General features: G+C 35.7%; 1 protein-coding gene and 1 long non-coding RNA gene across 2 annotated transcripts; both read left to right on the plus strand.

Annotated features, from left to right (window-relative positions):
• The first annotated feature begins 2,212 nt into the window (after positions 1-2,212).
• LOC128126195 (uncharacterized) lies at positions 2,213-3,044 on the plus strand. The gene is made up of 3 exons (XR_008223958.1): positions 2,213-2,331; positions 2,413-2,472; positions 2,647-3,044. It is a non-coding gene; the product is annotated as an uncharacterized LOC128126195 (long non-coding RNA).
• An 8,194-nt stretch (positions 3,045-11,238) lies between these two features.
• On the plus strand, positions 11,239-12,568 carry LOC111900725 (uncharacterized). Its single transcript, XM_023896604.1, has 2 exons — positions 11,239-12,363; positions 12,545-12,568. The coding sequence occupies exons 1-2, from the start codon at positions 11,239-11,241 to the stop codon at positions 12,566-12,568; spliced, it is 1,149 nt and encodes a 382-aa protein (XP_023752372.1).
• The last annotated feature ends 8,817 nt before the right edge of the window (positions 12,569-21,385 follow it).

Here is a 21,385-nt window from a genome sequence, read left to right on the forward strand (position 1 = left end):
CGTGCCTATAGTGATGCTGATTGGGATGACGATCGTCATGATCATAAATCCACCACCGGATTTTGCGTATTTCTTGGAGAGTCTCTTCTTTCATGGAAGAGCAAGAAACATGACGTTGTTTCGGGATCTTCCACGGAGGCTGAATATCGTGATATGGTTGTAATTACATGTGAAATTATCTGGTTACGGTGGCTGCTTGCGGATATTGGAGTTCACATTTCTTCATCAACTCCCTTGCATTGTGATAACAAAAGTGCGATACAAATTGCGAGGAATTATGTTTTTCATGAGCGGACGAAGCACATTGAAATTGATTGTCATTTAACGCATTATCATCTACAGCTCGGGACCATATTGTTTCCGTTTGTTTCATTAACCTTGCAGCATGCAGATATTTTTACGAAGGCTCTATCGGCTTCTCGATTTCGGTTCTTGTGTGACAAACTCTCAATGCTTATTTTGTGGCATTGTGAGTTTGAAGGGGGATGCTAGCCTATATATTATTAGTCCACTTGTTTATGGGCCCTTTAGCTTTTTGCCCATAAGGGTTTTGTCTAGCTAGTATTTTTATTCGCTTTATTCTTTGTAATCTTTATGATTTTCATTGAGAACCCTTGTAATTTCTCTTTATCATAATCATATGGCAATGTTATCACTCAAGCTTTTAACTTTAAGTTTATATATATATATATATATATATATATATATATATATATATATATATATATATATATATATATATATATATATATATATTAGAAGCTTTTATGCCAATTTACCAAATACTTCTACATAAATAAAATTTATAACTACTAGCTATCAACTAGTGAATTTTAGCTATCGTCAACCAGTTTATCAAAAACATCCTGTTAATAACTATTTAAATTTTTTGATCTAAAATTATTTATATTGAGTTTTTCTTTTTGAAACGTCAAACTATTCACAAGAAGCCTCAACATAAGATTTTTATGGCAACCCTATGTCCAAGCTTTTTTACAGGGCAAACATAACCCTAGATGATTTGTACAGAAAACTTTCTACACATAAACATAATTATATAAAAGATAAATTTAACATGTTCAAAAATTTTAACTACCTTAATCCAAGTGTGTATCGATGCATCAATCCCTTGACATCACTTGCATAGCTTTTGACTTTTACATATTGTCGGCGAGGTTTTTTGTCTTTGTCTTTTTTTTAGTTAGCCATATGACATCATCCTTATCCCGACTTCATTAGCTTCGGTAGGTCTTGTATGAATGAAACATAATTACACACTAAAAACCTATAAGATATTGTAGTCGTTTTCAATTTTGTATCTTCTAGTTAGTTTTCTTAACAATCTCTTTAAAACATTCAAGTTATATAATAATAATTAATAAACTGATCATATGGTATGTGGTGTGTTAGTTGTGTGTCTGTAAAATTGTTATCATATAACATTTGGACAAATTCGTAAAAAAAAAACATAAACGACGATGTATATTTTCTCTAAAAGTAAGTTTAAAAAAACAAAAATGAGATTTAAAATATATATATATATATATATATATATATATATATATATATATATATATATATATATATATATATATATATATATATATATATATATATATATATATATATATATATATATATATATATATATATATATATATATATATGTCTAATTCGTTAAAATAATTGAAGGAGCTAATATTATAAGAAAACGAAAACCAAGTTCTCAAAAATAATTAAACTTGCGAGTGAAATTGTAAGAAAAAAAAATGAAAGAGATTTGATTTGAACACCAACCTTATTAGGTCCTTTACATTAAAATATCTCAAATAACTATAGAATAATATTAATAAAATAATGTTTATCAATATGAATGTTGAAAATTATATGAGGTATATAATTACATATAGAAAAACAATTTTTAAATTTAAATTCAACAAGTAATTTGGTTTTAGCTTGTAATTTCGTTGTAACAACTTATTGGCAGAATTTCAATTTTTTATCCAAAACCGAAAGACCACATTTATTCTATCAAATATATTATACACATATATTAAATCAAAACACGTCTCGAAACAGTAAACTTCTAGACTTTACATTATCACCACGTCAGTTTGGACAAAAATACTATTTAAACCTTCTACTTTAACAAAATCTTAATATCTTATTCCACACAAAACAACGAATATCAGTTTCTCAATTCATACAACCCTTTCTGTGGTCGTTTATATCTCTCAGGGGCTTCACATCCAAAAAAGAGGAATACGATCTCATCCAACAAGAAAGGAATTCGATTCCACCAAAAATCAACAACCAGTGTGAGAAATTTCGGTATGTGATTCGTTCTTTCAATTTCATTAGGATTGGTTCATTTGCTCAGTTCTTTAATTCACGTTCTTTCAATTTCCTTAGATTTTTGGTTCAATTGCTCGGTTTCCATCGACGAATCAAAATTCGATTTCTGAAATTTCGGTATGTGTTCTTTCTTTCAATTTCATTAGGATTTCCATTCAATTGCTCGGATCTTTGAATCACATAATAACTTTTTTTTGTTTGATTGATCCTCTTTCTGATCCTTTTGTGTTTTTGATCAATGTCTTTGACGGATTGGGTTTAACAATTTACGATTTCCATCCACAAATCAAGATTTGATTTCTCCACAGAAATCCATCGACAAATCAAAATCGATTTCTGTCAAAAACTACCGTCAATTACTGCCACCAAACATCAACAACCTGTGTTAGAAGTTTCGGTATGTGGTTCGTTCATTCAATTTTCTTAGGATTTTGGTTTAATTAATCCTCTTTCTAACCTTATGTCTTTTTGAGTGATGTCTCCGAATTTCTGTGTGACTATCCACATCCCGTCCAAGAATTGGGAGATACAAACGACCACAGAAAGGGTTGTATGAATTGAGAAACTGATATTCGTTGTTTTTTGTGGAATAAGATATTAAGATTTTGTTAAAGTAGAAGGTTTAAATAGTATTTTTGTCCAAACTGACGTGGTGACAATGTAAAGTCTAGAAGTTTACTGTTTCGAGACGTGTTATGATTTAATATATGTGTATAACATAGGCATTACTACATATTGCTATTATTGAAAATAATGAATTCACTTATTTTGTAAAAAAAAAAATTTGCTTACAAGGTCAAAAACGGAAAATGTATAATCATTAAACAATACAACAATACGTCCATGGCTTCGGTCTCCAGGAACAACGAGTGAGAATTTGATTCTTCGAATGCCTTCACGGTGAGTGTTAAAAGAGGATGATTGTTTAGTTTTAACATCCCACCACCTAATGTTACCTGACCTGTCTCCCATCACCTGACAAGGGTATTTTTGTCATTTAACACAAACAACTGGAATTAAAATAGTTCCACCGTCTTTCTTAGGTATATGGTGAGATGAAATCCACTTTAGTCTGTAAAGTAATAAAAGTAAATTAGAATGAGATATACATAATAAATTAAATGAAAAAAAGATAAATTGGATAATGAGTTTTTTTTTGGAAAGAAAAATACTTGAAGTCTCGGATCCTTCGCCCTTGAACTTCAAACACCCCAAGGGCACCATTTACAAGTGCTAATGCAAAAGTCTGAAAACTCTTCTTGACCTTCATCTGCATTAGAAGTTACTTTTGACTTTTGAGCAATGAAACTTTATGATAATTAAACTTTGCTGAGAAGAAAAGAAAGTAGGATGTTATGAATTATAATAAACAATAAAACACATACATCAAAGTGTGTTTTGCTAGGGCAGAAGTCTCACATTTAACCATAATAAAAATGTTATTACTATTATACTATACTCACTAGAGTCTATTTCGGGGAGGAGCAGAAGTGTCATATTGCTTAGATGTTGTAGTTTGTGTTTGTCTTCGAACAGTAGGAAGAGTCCACTCCAATATTATAAATGGAAGAGCCAAAGACCTAAGCTGCAAAAAAAGAAAATATTATTTGAAAAAGAAAATATTCAAAAAGAAAATTAAACAATTAACAAAAAGGAATAATGCCCTTAACCATTTGCAAATGCTAAGAAAATTTACCAAATAGGTTTTCTATCACAAATTTTTTAATACCTTTTAAACTATTTAACTAAAACATAAATCATACAAATTAGTAAAATTATGAAAGAAAATTATAAGTAAAAGGTATGTTTGTCATAACATTCTATAGTAGCCATAACCATTACTCAAAAATCAAATTACGAAGCTATAATATACAATATATATATATATATATATATATATATATATATATATATATATATATATATATATATATATATATATATATATAGTATATTGCTATTTTGTAGATTCTTCTTTCAAGTTCATTCAAACTACTAATAATTTCTAAAAAATACAGCATACCTCTAACAATCATTTTACATTAATGTATTTTTAAATTTTAGACAATTTAGCATGCATTTTCTGCAATGACAATAATGCCACTAACTTTTTTTTTTTTAAACCGATCCTTTATTGATCCATACTGAGCTCCATTACCAGATCTTTTTTCACTTCATAAACAATAAATCATTATTATCAACTTTTTTTTAAATAAATAAATAATTATATAGTTATCAAACTTACATGGTAACTTCAATAAGCCAAATACTATATGCTCCAATAATACACAAAACCAGATAATCATTTTTATCAGTTCTTACAGGTAACCAATCAAGTTCCAACACTAGAGTTCCAAGACACTAAGGTTGTAGTAATGAGAAATCTAATGGATCTGGTGAATCCTGTAAAAAAAAATAACAAAAAATTACTCCAATAGCCTATTAGTCTCTTCTAAATGTCTATTAAAAATTACTCCAACAATTGGTTACTAATCAAATAGTTAGTTTCAAAAATAATTTTTTTGAATCTAAATTTGCATTCATTTACATATAAAGTATGTTAAGCGTCGATAAATTTTGCGTTTCCATTTCAGTAAAGCCTTTTCAAATGCCTTCAAAATGGCGACATGTGGCTTCTGCTTCGAATACAATAGTCCCCCGTCAATCACGTTGTTCACGCAGGAGTTCACTTTTAGTGGAGATACCAACATTACCTTTTTATTATGATTGTGGAAATTGTACTTGTGTATGTGAGTATTGTGGGGGCTTATTTTTTGTATCATGAGAGAGTATTGTATTTATCCAGAGCCAATCATCCACAATATACAAAATGTTGTAAGTCGGGTAATGTAGTTCTTCCCTACCCTCTTCGTCCGCCTGATGTGCTTATGCAATTCTACGAAGATGATCACTTCATGCGTAACATAAGAGCATATAATTCCATGTTCTCTATGACGTCTTTTGGTGCAAACGAAGACGAATCAATCAACAAAGGTCGAGCACCATATGTGTTTAAGGTAAGTGGTCAGATTTACCATTGGATAGGCTCCTTTTATCCTCAAGACATTCATCAACCCCGTTTTGTCCAATTGTACATGTGTGATACTGAAAATGAGGTGGCAAATAGACTTCATTCTTTTCATAATGGGGAAGTACTTTTGTCTACAGAAGTTGTCGAATCCTTAAGTCATATGTTACGCACACATAATGAGTATGTTCATACATTTAAGACTCCGAAAGAAAAAGCTCAGTCAATGAATTTAGATTCATATGGTGTACGTTTTTTTAATGTTGTACCTGACAGAAGATATGGGCCACCGGCCCCTGGTACTTTAGGCTGTATTGTTTGTGGTGATGATGTTACTGGCGCTGTCTATGACATTGTTGTCTATTCAAAGTTTGGGTCACCTTGGTGTGTCAGTAAGCTTCATCCGACTTACATGCCTTTGCAGTATCCATTACTGTTCCCGTACGGTGAAGAAGGATGGTCTCCTGGATTGCATCTACGTATTAACTCTGACAGAAGATTAACAAATAATATGTATTACAGTTATCAAATTCATGATCGACACACATACTCTCTTATTTTACGTGCAAGCCGTCTTTTCCACCAATATTTAGTAGATACATATACTTGCATTGAAAATCTAGGCTTGCATTTATTGAACACCATCAGCAACAATTACGTATAAAGTACATCAGCGGTGTTTACGGTGCTTTGTCCAGAGGTGATTCAGACAGTCATGTCATTGGAAAGCATGTATTTCTACCTGCAACTTTCGTTGGGGGGCCTAGGTATATGTATAAACACTACCAAGACGCCCTTGCCATATGCAAGGTTCATGGTAAGCCACAATATTTCATCACTTTCACTTGCAATGTTAAATGGCCTGAGTATAGAAGATATATGGATGCTATTGGTCAACGTGATACTCAAAACAGACCAGATATCATTGCACATATATTTAAAATCAAAGTTCATGCTTTCATTAACTTCCTAAAAGAGGACAGAACTTTTGGAGATGTTAGTGCATGTAAGTTTTTCTTCTCTTATTTCATTCTTCCTATTTATTGCCTTCTATTCCATTATGTCTTATATAACATCATTATGAAATATTCTATTCACAGATCTTTACACAATTGAATTTCAAAAAAGGGGATTACCAGATTGCCATACATTATTATGGGTAACATCACCCTATAAAATTCAAGAAGGTGCAGATATTGATAAATACATAACCGATGAACTTCCTGATCCGATACTTGAACCAACACTATATAGGACTGTTACTACATGCATGCTACATGGTCCTTGTGGTTCACTAAATATTGGTGCCCCCTGTATGGTAGATGATAGATGTAAGAAAGGATTTCCAAAACCGTTCAACACATTAACAACTTTTGATGAAAATGGTTATGTGCATTATAAAAGACGTGTTGGATCGTATCATGTCCTACAAAGTGGGATTAGAACTGATAACGACTATGTAGTACCATACAATAAACGTTTATGTAGTCGATTTGATGCTCACATCAATGTCGAATATTGTGGTTGGGATATGATGATTAAGTACTTATTTAAGTACATATCAAAGGGGGTTGATTGCGTTCGTTTCTGTCACAACTGTAAATTTTAAGCTATGTAATCTATACATTCAAGTTAATGTGAATCAAAAACTTCAATCAAATACAACATGCTAGAACTACAAATAGTCATCAAACAATTGGAGACCCTAGAAGTTCTTATTAAGTCTATTTTGGACTAGAACTTCCTTATTGGATCCAAATGGACCAATAAGCTTCCAACTAGACTATCATGGGCTTAGAACCCTAATTGGACTCTAAGTGGACCCATATTTACTTATTCCAACATTTTAGGTCATGAATGGAATGGATTAAGAGCCTTGATACATGAATAACCTAAAACTAGTTCAAGAAGAACATAAAAATCCTACTACACTCCTTTAGACTTAAAACACACCCTAATTAACACTAATATTGGGCTTAGGAGCAAAAAGCCCAAAAACTTTTTTTTTCTCCCACCATTCTCGGCCCAAAGGCCCAAACCCAAGAGGATAAGGAAAGGAGTTGACATTGGTTGCCACCTCATCTTTACCCATGGGATATCCATGCACTAATCTCATTTCTCCATGCACATCACCTCAAGTATCACCTCTTCTTCCCTTCTCTCTCTCACTCTCGGCCATACACACTTACACACACCAAAAATATCTCCAATTCTCTCTAGATTCACTCAAGAACACTCTCTTCTTCCCTCTCCAAAATCTCGAAAAATAGGAAGCATTCAAGGAAGTTCTTCCACAAAAATCATCATCTAAGGTAAGGTTTTGTTTGGATCTATGACTTGTATTCCTTATTTATCAAACATCTCTTCCTAATCCATGCAAAAATCATGATCTTGCGCCCTAGAACCATCTCCAAACTCGAGATCTTCATCAAAGGGAGCCAAGGCCAAAAACACTTCATTTTCCTTCCATTTTTCCTTGCAAAAACCGAACCAACACCCCAAGGTGAGATTCATACCCCTATTTTCTGTTTTTATGAGTTTTGTGGGGGGGGGAATACAAGTGAAAGTGTAGATCTATATGTATTTGTATGCCTTGTATGATTTCCATGCTTATATGTATGCTTTTATGTGTTTTTATGTTGGATCTAGCCTTAAAACCCATCAAAACCGAGATATATCTTGTGTTAAATGATTTTAGCTTCAAATATATTTCTAAACACAAAGTGCTTCAAGAAAAATGGCTAAGTGGTTTAGTAATAATTTTCTTTGGGTTAAAAACACAAATTTTGGGCCTAAAATGTGAAAAATGCAAAAATAAGGGCCCAAATTGACATTTCACAGATTCTGATGGATGAAGTGTGCCAAAACAGTTTCTATAAATAAATTTCTGGAAATATACTCATTTAAGGGATTAAAAACTTAAATTCCAAGCTTAATGGGCTAAAAATGAAAATTTCGGCCCAATAAGGCCCATTATGCGAATTTTTCTGTTTTGGAGGGCCAAAACTGTAACTTTCTGTAAAACAGTGGACTATAAGTGTTCCAAATCCTTCCCAAAGGTTTAAAATGCTTTTTAAATTTAAAAAGGACCAAAGTTGCAAAAATTTTCCAATTTGGGCCAAAATTGTCAAAATTGCGAAAAGATGGGCTAAAACCGAGAAAAACTGCATTTTCAGGGACTTAAACTGTTTTCTATGAAAAATATGCTGGAAAATATTAATTTCAATACTTTTTGGTGTCAAAATGTCAAGAAAAATAGTTTAAGGACCAAACCGGGAAACATCACCTAAAAAGGGTTGAAAATGTAAATTTTACAAATAATGAGGGGCTGAAAACAGAAATATTTCAAGGCTGAATCATCATGTACAATTTGATCAAATAATGACACCGCAACTATCGACGAAATACAACTCATTACAATACCAAAAGTCGTTGTTAAACGAATTGGCTCGGTCTCGAGCCAATGGAAATCTACAACTACTAACTCTTCGATACATACAAATAACGATTGGTAACACATATACATACGAGTGTGCACAGACGTCTACGCACCATCTTCGGGCCCCAAAGTGTAAAATCTTGCTTGTTGGGCCTAGCTAGCCCAATGACCTGATCTTAAGGCCCGAAGACTCATATTTTCTACGGAGTGTTGAGTTTTACCGACTTGGCACAACGTAGAGTGACTTTCAATGGCTTGTACCACTGGTCCCCAAGGGTCCATGGTATTGCTAGAAGAGTCTGCATATTTTACGAGGCGGGTCGGGGACCCCTCGCACGCATATTTTCCCCAACCGGTTAATGGAGTCACCGGGGTCTTCGTGACCTCTTTCTCTTCGGATGTGGGACTACACTTAGTCCGGGCGATTGGATAACGTGATTAGTACGGACGACGCCTTCGGGTTCGTTAGTATAACTATAAACTGGGCGTTTGTGTAATGCGGGTTTGTAGTAAATAATCAATGCTCGAGAACCTTCCAACGTCGCCTGGGACTGACACTGCTATTTTCGTAATGTTTTCAACGCAACTTAATGGATTCCAAAAGAGCTAGGGGAACATTGGGTTTCCCTAGGGTTTTTATTACATACAGATTTGAAACGCATACATCTTCAATGAACATTTTTTTAAAGTATAGAAACAAACAAGCATACCTATGGATCTTCACAAACGTTTTCGAAAGCTTTTCTTTTCAGAAAATATCGGATTTTCTGGTGGTTGTTCAAGCAATATAAACATTCGATTTCAAACACTACTTATGAACTCACCAACATTTCATATGTTGACGTTTTTCAAAATACTTGTATTCTCAGGGAACCAGTGAATCAAGGGAAATCATATTCAGTGACGGTTGCAGTTTATTTTTGTATGAATTGAACAAATTAATTTTTGGAAATGTAATGTTTAAACAATGTATGACATGTAAACACTACTGGTTGTACTATGTTGATGAATGGTGACGAATGTTGTTATGTTTCATATATATCCAATGTTATGGTATTCAATTGAGTCACGGCAGCCCCCGGACGTTTCCGCCGTCTGGTTCGGGGGTGTGACAGTTTCACTCTTCAAACATCAAAAGCATATACTCCTACTACTTCCTCTACCATACCTGTCGCTGTAAATGAAATCAAGCAGTTTCTTGATGGTCGTTATATATGTCCACACGAAGCAGCATGGCACATCCTCAATTTCCCCATTCATGAACGAGATCCACCTGTACAAGTCTTAGCCATCCATTTGGAAGGGATGCAACCTACTATTTTTAAAGAAAACAGTCAATTAAGCTCTCTAATTGATACCCCAGGTTTTCGTGTTACCACTTTAATGGAATGGTTGCAAAATAATCAACGTGATGGTCTAGGAATTGACCTGACATACACTGATTACCCTTCTAAATACAGCTGGGACACCAAAGATAAGAGATGAATTCATAGGACTACCACAACAAATACTACCATTGGCAGACTTGCATATGTACATCCTACAGCTAGGGAGTTATTCTATCTACGGATTTTACTATTCCATCAAAAAGGATGTAAATCATTCTATAACATTAGAACCATTCATGAAAACACATACTCAACTTTTCGTGAAGCATGTGAAGCATTAAGGTTAACTGGTAACGATAAGGAGTGGCTAACCGCATTTGAAGAAGCATCGACTTGGGCAACCTCATCTGAACTTCGTTCTCTATTCTGTCATCTACTTTTGTATTGTGAAGTAGGAAACCCTCTTTTGTTATGGGAAAGCGCAAAACCTAAAATGGGCGATGACATAACCCGTACATTCACTTCCAATTCTACAAATCCAAATGTAGTTCTATGTGTTGATACACTTGAACAACAAATACTTCTCGAAATTCAAAAGACAGTACTAGCTTCAACACCTTCCAAATTACTTGTTGACTTTGGATTGCTAATGCCATCTCCATCTCTTCTCTCCATTCTCAGAAATCGTCTTCTTCTTGAAGAGACTAATTATGATACAAATCTCTTAATTTCTCAAAATACTTCCATGGTATCACAATTGAATCTGGAACAACTCTCAATTTATAAAAGAGTTGTGGATGCTGAACGAAACAAAAAGCAATTGCTATTATTTGTATATGGATCTGGTGGTACAAGAAAAACTTTTTTATGGACAACTATACTTTCATATTTCAGATCTCAGGGAAAGATTATACTAGTTGTTGCCGCCTCAGGCATTGCATCCCTCTTGTTGCCTTCAGGTCGTACTGCTCATTCTAGATTTGTTATTCTGATTGACTTTACAGACAAGTCTTCCTGTAATATTAAAAAAAACACAACTAATAGAGCTCCTAAAGAGGACTTCTATGATCATATAGGATGAAGCTCCAATGAGTGATCGTCGTTGCTTTGAGTTTCTTGATAAATCACTAAAAGACGTCCTTGAAGATGATAACCATCTATTTGGTGGGATGTCAATGCTCCTAGGAGGTGACTTTCAACAAACTCTTCCTGTTCAACCTAAAAGTAGAAAATCACAAATAATTAGCCTAACTCAACCCAATTCGTATTTATGGTCACATTTTACGGTATTCAAATTGCATCATAATATGCGTTTATCCCAACCAGTCGATTCAGATAAAGATGTTAATCGAATATCACATTTTGCTTCATGGCTTCTCGATATTGGAAATGGAAATATTGGAACACCAGACAACAATGATCCAGAAAGCACAAACATTATACAATTACCTCATTGTTTCCTTATCGAATTAGGAGACAAAGGATTAGAATCATTAATACATTTTGTATATGGCAAAGATATAATTTCCAATCCATCACCTGAAGAGTTATCTGTTAGAGCCATTATTTGTCCAAAAAATGAAACAGCTGATCAAGTCAATGCTTTAATTCTATCAAAAAGTAATAGTCAAGGGGTGGTATACAACAGCTGTGATTCGATTAAGTCACAAACCCATGATAGCTTAGAATTAGATACCTTATATCCCCAAGATTATTTAAACAATCTTCAATTTTCTGGTATACCTTCACATACATTAAATTTGAAAGTTAATACCCCAGTTATGCTGATGAGGAATATCAATCAACGAGAAGGTCTTTGTAATGGAACACGTTTGATTGTTACACAATTATTACCATCTGTGATTGAAGCATCCATAATAACAGGAATATCTGTTGGGAAAAGGGTGTACATTCCAAGAATAAAATTTGTACATAATACCTCTGACCTACCTTTTATATTTATCAGAAAACAATTTCCTCTTAAAGTATATTACGCAATGACTATAAACAAAAGTCAAGGCCAATATCTTAAAAAGGTAGGTTTATACCTAACAAACTCTGTTTTCACACACAGACAACTATATGTGGCTTTGTCAAGAGCTACCTCACCAGATTCAATAAAGATTCTACTACAACAAGAAGATGCATTACCATTCAACTGTACCAGGAATGTCGTCTTTAAGGATTTGTTAGCAAGAGTTAATATGCAAGAGGTTATTACACCACATTTATATTTTCAAATCATCTGATAACTAGCTATTCTATCACCCAAAATCTCAACTTTTCTACCTGTTTTGCAATTATACTTATTATAAACATCTAATACCTAAAATATATGGTAGGAAATAACCGTCATATTTTAAAACTATTTTAACAGTGTTTTTTTAATTGCAGAGCTATCTCCTCAAACATGGATAGAATATCAGACCTCCACTTTGTCTCACCATGAAATTCAATTGAAGTCCGTGTCTTGCGAAAATGGACACTACAATTCAGAAGGGACGAGGCATGGTTTATCGTGATTGATGAGCATGTAAGGATATATATATATATATATATATATATATATATATATATATATATATATATATATATATATATATATATATATTTCACTCTTGTACAAAGTAATTCATATATAAAACAACCTAACACATTTATTTGACCAGGGAGATACAATCCAACTACTTGCACAAAAGACAAATCAAGGATCCATAGAAACTTCATTACTAGTCTCTCGATGTTATCGTCTTAAGGATTATACATGCACTGAGCCAGACAAATATCAAATGGTCTTAGATCACCCAGTACACATGAATATTGGTGAAGCCTCAACAATTGAGGAAATACCAAACTGCAATGCACTTCCACTAACATGGTTCCGCTTCAGTCCAAGATCACACTTTCAAATGATAGCAGACAAAAAACTTGGAGCATCCAGGTACATTTATAACATCAACACACATCATTACTTTAATGCAAAAAAAAATTAATAGTCTAATTTGTCACTAATATTACGCTAACCATTACATTCAGATTTCATAGGCGTACTCATCAACATGAAAGATCGCAAAAAAAAAAAAACAAGGAACCTTTCATGCTTATGACTTTAACAGATGAAAAGTAAGTACATTTTCTTCAAAAACAAAAATATTACCTACTATATTTCATTTAATTATTATTAATGACAAAACCAGTTCAAGTGCGGAGGAGATTACCATACTCTTATGGAAGGAATGCATAGATTCGCCAGACAAATTCAATCGAAATGCCCTTACATCGAACTCTAACACGGTGGTACTAGCTTTCACCAATGTCAAGTCCACTATGTACAATGGTATGTAATAACAACACCCTTATTATAATACTCAATTCACAATATGCTAAAATACCATCTTACTACACAGGAAGATTAACATTGACAAGCACCAGCGCAACACACATGTACGTTAATCCCAAAATACTATAAACGGACACACTCATTACAAGGTATGTTATACTGCTTCTACCATATCTTAACCATACTTGACCAAACTATAAACTACATAATATACAACATATATTCACTAACAAGTTTCCATTAATACAGATTTGGTACCCAATTTCACTCAAAATCGTCATCAACTGTGATAAGTTCTACATTACAACGCTTAAAGAGCTCAGATTTCTCTCAAATAGTGGTAAAAGGTTTTCTTATGTCTAATACTACTATTTCATACATAAAATTCACTAACATAAATCTATAACATGTTTAAGGACAATGTATATGTTTTAAAGACCATACTATCTGATTTCACATTCAAAGATGTATGGCACTACGTTACATGTACCACATGTGGTAAATCAACACACACAAAACGTGATGGATGGTTTTGTGTTTCCCATGGGCCCATAAATGAACCAAAACTTTTGTAAGTACTCCCTCCTATGTATACCTTATATATCAATGAAAATCACACATAAAATCACTTCTCTTTTCCCAGATATAAAATCTCGGCAGTACTCATAGACAATACTGATACAACAACAGTTTTCATGTCTAACGAAGCAACATGTACTCTGCTAAATGTGACTGCACAAGAAATCATAGACGGCTTCCCCAGTCAAGATAGAAAAACCTTACCTGAACCACTCGAACATTGTAAAGGATTGACAAAGAATGTCTATGTAGAATGCACAAAACTTTCTTCCACTACAAATATCCGTTTCACAGTTACCGCAATCAGTTACATAAAAGCACCACAACCAACAATATCAAAACAAAAAACACAAACTACACCTTCAACACCAACGGAACAACAAAGCACAACAACTATGGAGTCCCTCACCCCTACTAAATCACGTGAAACTAGAAAACGCCTCCAAATGAAACATACAGGTAAAAACAACTTATAACAAATTATATATTGCATACACGTAATAAACATCTAACATTTCACAGATACACCAAAAAAACCACGTCCCAAACGAGAAAAATATAGAAACAACGACGAAGCAGACGAAGGAACACATGCCAAGAAGCAATGAAATTATTTGATCTTTTCATAACAAACTTACACTTAACCTAAACTCTCTTTATTATAGCTTTATGACCTTATTATAAACTACATTCAACACATTATGTATATAAACAATAATATGTAAATATTCAATAAAACTATGTCATATTCAAACAAGAAATCCCAAACACTTGTAATCTTTTATTGTTTCTATAGATTTGTTTCATATCTAATGACATTTTCTTTTCAATTTGTAGTTTGTAGTGTGTTTATTGTCGTGTGTGTGAGAAGTGTTGTTATCTATTGAACCATTTTTGTTCCTGTTGTACAAAATAGAAGTAAGTTTTACATTGCAAAAGCAATACCTTTACGACATCATTCGATTTTAAATCCATTCAAGATTTCACGTCATACACAAATTTATTTCGCGTTTTAAAGATTTGCATGGTTAACTATTTTTTCTTCAACTATATACATCTGTCATAACCAACACAACTAACAATATAAACTTTATGACTATTAAAATTCAACACATAACTCAATACATATTCACCATCTATATTTTGAATAAAGTCTTTTAACTCTGCGATTTGACATTTCAGACAATTTCTTGTCCAAAGTCAGAATTTCAATTTTCATCATCAACACCTAATAGTGCTCTATTACTGCTACCAAACATCCACCAATACCCGACCCGTGGTTCACCACGGGTTCTTACACTAGTTAAAAATAATTACTATTATTGCAATTATAGATTATCATATTTGTAGCGTACAAGTTTTCTGTATTGATTTTTGTGATAGCCACTAAACAAATTCTATTTCGGTCGGGGTTGGATAACATAATTTACAAGGACATGTTCTACCAAATGAGGAAAATTAAAGCTTTAGAAATCAAATGAAAAATAGAAATGATGGGGATGTTGAGTTCCATAGTTTTTTTTTTTTTTTTTTTTTTTTTTTTTCAAATTCACAATCATACTAGTATGAAAAACATTTTGTTACTATATGTAGGGTTAAATAAACTCAATTAATTGTTAATTGATAGTAAAAATTGTTATTTTTCACGTATTTATACTGTTGTCAATTGATATTTGACAAAATCAATGAGAACGACGATGAAATTTATGTCTGCAAGCCAACATCAATGGAAATGGCCGCATCCAAGGCAGACTTGCATATTTTTAAAACAATTTCAAATGCTTCATTTAAGTCCCTGGAATTTTAGGTTCAATTTTAAATGAGAAATATCTAGAAAAGTCAAAATAATTAGTGAGTTTTTTTAATAAAGCCATAAATTTTATTTTTTAAACAGAAAAGTCCCGACTTTTTAAATATTTTAATAGAAAAACCCAAAAAACCGAATAGTTTATTCACTTCAACTATTTTTAACTTGTTCAACATGTCATGAGACTAAATTGTTAATTTTTTCCAAAATAACATGATTTTTCTGCAGATTTCATCAAAATTTGTATGTAATGTATAAACGTAATTTTTACATATCTATACCTATTTTTACGTATTTATGTATTTTCTTAAGTTTTTATATGTATATGTTTACGTATTTTAAATGTATAAATATGTTTATTTTACGTAATTATATGTATTTTTAACCATTTTACATATTTTTTTATATATTTGTATGTGTTATTTTTTATGTATTACGTATTTTTATGTATTTATGTATTCTTTTAAAAGTTTTTTATATAGATGTTTATGTATGTTAAACGTATAAACATATTTTTTACGTATTTAAATATATTTTAAAGTATTTTACATATATTTTTAAAGTATTTTTATGTATTATGTATTTATATGTTTTTTTTACGTATTTATGTATATTTTTAAGTTTTCTATATAGATTTCTATGTATTTAAATGTATAAACGTATTTTTTTACGTATTTGTATGTATTACATATGTTGTGTATTTTTATGTGTTTTTTATGTATTATATATATATATATATATATATATATATATATATATATATATATATATATATATATATATATATATATATATATTCTACTTTTACATATTTATGTGTAACATCCCAAAATTTAAGCCAAAAAATTTCATTTTTGATTAATTAATTCATAAAACATTCATTAGAAAATATTGTATAAACACGTCATCTCAAAATCAAGAATAATGTCTGAAACCCACAACCATGAATAAATGACATATCAGAGTACAATCCCAGAAAACACTGAGCGGAAATCATATGTGAGTGTGTGTGATGCCATGCTACGCCGCCAGCTCCTTCCCCTTGGATGAAGAGGTACCTGAAACCAAAACTGAAACCGTAAGCACAAAGCTTAGTGAGTTCCCCCATCATACCACATACCATACAGTACCATCGGTATCTTTCAACCGGTAATCCTCATCGATATCTTTCAACCGGTAACCCTTATCGGTATCTTTCAACCGATAATCATCATCGGTATCTTTCAACTGGTAACTGGGGACTATTCCACCCCTACCACTAGCATACAATAGCAAGATATAAGCATGCATTCAGACATATCCGGGTACTAACCTACACCTTGGTCCTACGGACCACTATCAGAAAATCAATCCCTATAATGCAACATATCATACAGATATAGCACATAACCAAACGCATGTCAAACCAAGATAGATTATCACAAAGACAATTATCTTCTAAATACTCCTCAATGGTGGGTCGGCATTGTGGCCTTAGACCCACCCCTACTGGAAGGTAACTCACCTCATATCTGCTGAACTGTGCGGGAATCCTCTGACTGCTGTCGCGGCTGCTCCGGAAGTCCTCCAGCTAAAATTCCCACAAAACACTTAGTCAGAAACTGACATTTACCCTTAAGGTAAAATGACCATTTTACCCCTTGACCAAGTTAAAGTCAAAGTCAACTCGCCGAGTCCTTATCCTTTCATCAGACCTCATACCCGTCTTTACCCGTCGAGTTAGGCGATGACTCGACGAGTTTTCCTTCTAAATGAACACCGACTGAATCCACAACCGACTCGCCGAGTTATATGAACAACTCGTCGAGTTCATCATCGACTGATACTTATGTCCTGACTTGACTCGCCGAGTTGTATGAACAACTCGTCGAGTTATTCTTCATCCTATGAACACATTCTATCCTCGACTCGCCAAGTTCCATGAAGATTGCCTTGGACTCGCGGAGTCCGTTCAAGCACTCGCCGAGTACCAAGAATTCCCATAATACTTTTCTTAGTCCAGAACGTTGGGTCACTCCCCGGGACTCCCTAAAACCCTTCCACACTCAACTGGTCCTTACGACCTTCACTGATATGGGACCAAAACTCTTGGACTCGCCGAGTCCAGGAATGGACTCACCGAGTCTAACATATTTCTTACTAAGAACCTTGATTTTTGATGTACAACACTTAACCAAATGATAGATCCAGGCCCCAAAACTCGATCTAGCACGTAAAGTTACAAACTTTACGTGCATGCATGGGACATTAGAGCTTAAAAGGTTCTGGAATGGTTCTTTTGTTGCATGGGGCCTTCCTTGGTGCAAAAGCAACCTAGATCTGACTTGTGGCTCATAAAAATGACATACTACAGAAGCCCAAACCCCCAACCATGTTTGCAAACATGGTTGGCCACCAAAATGGCTCATAAAAGCCCTAAATCACCCCAAAGAGGGATCTAACAAAAGAATGAGCAAGGTTCAGACTTTATACCTTCCAAAGACTGTAAATGATGAACCAAAATCGAATCCTTCAGTCCCCTCTTGATCCTTCTATGCTCTTCCTTCTTCCTTGAGACCAAAACTCACAAGAATCGCTCAAAAAGCCTTAGATCTTCACAAAAACGGCTAGGGTTTTCTATGAGGAGTGTTTAGGAGCATAAAGGGAAAAGGAGGCTGCATAAGGTCGTTTAAATAGGGTGCAAACCCCTGGATTAGGGTTTTTGTCCAAACAGCGGCTACTCGTCGAGTTCACCACTTAAATCTTATGCCTCATCCCGCTTCTACTCGGCGATTCAGTCCTTCAACTCGCCGAGTCCAGGGCCAAAAGTGCAAAAATAAAGAAGATTAAATTACAGAACACATACCATGAACCAGGTGCTACAAGTGTACCCCGCTTATTTTAGACTTCGTCCTCGAAGTCTGCCGCTCGATCCTGAAACAGCTCAGGGTAGTGCTCCATCATCTGACCCACCGGCTCCCAAGTCCACTCCGACTCCTTCTGGTGCTGCCACTGCACTTTCACGAGTTCTACTCTTTTGTTCCTCAGATCCCTTAACTTCGGGTCAAGGATTGCCACAGGCCACTCGATGTAATTCAGGTTGCCATCAACCTGAATGTCCTCCAAGGGTACCACCGCCGTATCGTCCACTAGGCACCTCCGCAGCTGAGAGATGTGGAAAGTGTTGTGGATTTGACTAAGCTCGGCTGGCAGATCCAGCCAGTACGCTACCTTGCCCACCTGGTGCTGCAACCCTGAAAGGTGTGATATACCTTGGGCCCAACTTGCCCCGCTTCCTGAATCAGATGACGCCCTTCCATGGCGACACCTTCAGGAGAACCATATCCCCGACCTGGAATTCCAGGTCTGATCGGCGCTTGTCGGCATAACTTTTCTGCCAACTCTGAACAGTCTGAAGCCTGCTCCGGACCTGCTGAATCTTTTCCATCGTCTTGAGCACTACTTCGGTGCTCCCCATGACTCTCTGGCCAACCTCGCCCCAACATATTGGGGTCCTGCACCTCCTCCCATACAAGATCTCGAAGGGAGGACGGTCAATACTCGCATGATAGCTGTTATTATATGAGAACTCCGCCAACGGGAGGTAGGTATCCCTACTACCTCCAAAATCTAAAACGCATGCCCGCAGCATATCCTCCAGAGTCTGGATGGTCCGCTCGCTCTGGCCATCCGTCTGCGGGTGAAAAGCGATGCTAAAATGCAGACGAGTACCCATCTCGTCATGAAACCTCTTCCAAAACCTGGAAGTAAACCGCACGTCTCTGTCCGAAATCACCAAGACTGGCACTTCGTGCTGCGCCACCACCTCCCTGATATAGATATCGGCCATTTTCTCGGCCGAGATGCTCTCCTGAATCGGAATAAAGTGGGTGATCTTGGTCAATCGATCCACGATGACCCATATCGAATCCATCCCCCATGCGGTCCTGGGAAGTTTCGTGATACAATCCATCGTAATATCCTCCCATTTCCACAGTGGGATATCCAACGGCTGCATCTTGCCATGTGGTCTCTGATGCTCGGCCTTGACCTTTCTGCAGGTCAAGCACCACTCCATGTACCATGCCACATCCCGCTTCATGCAGGGCCACCAATAGTCTAGGTGAAGATCCCTATACATCTTCGTCGCCTCGGGATGAATGGAGAATTGGGATTTGTGCGCCTCCTCCATCAGGACCTGGCGCACTCCCCCATGATAAGGGACCCACACCCTACGGTGAAGAGTCAATAAACCTTGGCTATCATAACCGAAAGAGGAAACCTGCCCCACAATCCACTCACTCTTCCGATGTTCCTCCTTCATGGCCTCCTGCTGAGCCTCTTGGAGCCGCTCCAGAAGCGGAGTCATCACTATCATCCTCAGACAAATATCCCTGATCAGTGCTGCCTTGCGGCTAAGCGCATCGGCCATGACATTGGCCTTCCCCGGATGGTAGAGGATCTCACAATCATAATCCTTCACCACATCAAGCCACCGACGCTGCCTCATATTTAGATTTGGCTGGTCCATGAGATACCTCAAACTCTTGTGGTCCGTGTAAATCGTACAACGAACCCCATAGAGGTAATGACGCCAAATCTTGAGGGCGAACACAACAGCCCCCAGCTCCAAATCATGCGTTGGGTAGTTCGCCTCGTGAAGCTTCAGCTGCCTCAACGCATAGGCGATGACATGCCCTCTCTGTATCAATACCACTCCCAAACCTGCGATGGATGCATCACAGTACACCACAAAATCCTCCATGCCCTCTGGCAGGGCTAAGATTGGTGCCTCGTATAATCTCTGTCTCAGCGTCTCAAATGCGGCCTGCTGCTCAGGCCCCCAGCGATACACCACCGACTTCTTAGTCAGTCGGGTGAGCGGAACTGCTATCTTGGAGAAGTCCTGAATGAATCTTCGATAGTAGCCTACCAAACCTATGAAGCTCCGAATCTCAGATGGAGACCTCGGAACCTCCCAATTCATCACGGCCTCCAGCTTGGTCGGATCTACCAAAATCCCATTATGGTTGACAAGGTGCCCAAGAAACTGCACCCCGCGCAACCAGAACTCACACTTGGAGAACTTAGCATACAAGTTCTCCCTCCTCAAAGTCTCCAGAACCTCCCGCAGATGCTCCTCATGCTGCTCCCGCGTCTTGGAATAAACCAAGATGTCATCAATAAATACTATCACAGACCAATCCAACATCGGTCTACACACGCGGTTCATGAGATCCATGAACGCGGCAGGAGGATTGGTGAGTCCGAAAGGCATCACCACAAACTCATAATGACCATAACGCGTCCGAAACACAGTCTTCTGCACATCCTCCTCTCTAACCCTCATCTGATGATACCCTGAACGCAAATCAATCTTGGAGAACCAAGATGCTCCCTGAAGCTGGTCAAAGAGGTCGTCAATCCTCGGAAGTGGGTAGCGGTTCTTTACCGTTACCTTGTTCAGCTCCCGATAATCTATATACATCTGATGCAACCCATCCATCTTCCTCACAAACAGAATCGGGGC

The sequence above is a fragment of the Lactuca sativa genome, chromosome 5, assembly GCF_002870075.4.
Source record: "Lactuca sativa cultivar Salinas chromosome 5, Lsat_Salinas_v11, whole genome shotgun sequence".
Taxonomy (NCBI): Eukaryota; Viridiplantae; Streptophyta; class Magnoliopsida; order Asterales; family Asteraceae; genus Lactuca; species Lactuca sativa.

Bases quoted from the DNA above. Each gene is read 5' to 3' on its own strand.
- LOC111900725 (XM_023896604.1), top strand. From the start codon at position 11,239: ATGAGTGATCGTCGTTGCTTTGAGTTTCTTGATAAATCACTAAAAGAC. The intron at 12,364-12,544 runs GTTATTACACCA...TTTTAATTGCAG, and splicing joins CAAGAGTTAATATGCAAGAG to AGCTATCTCCTCAAACATGG.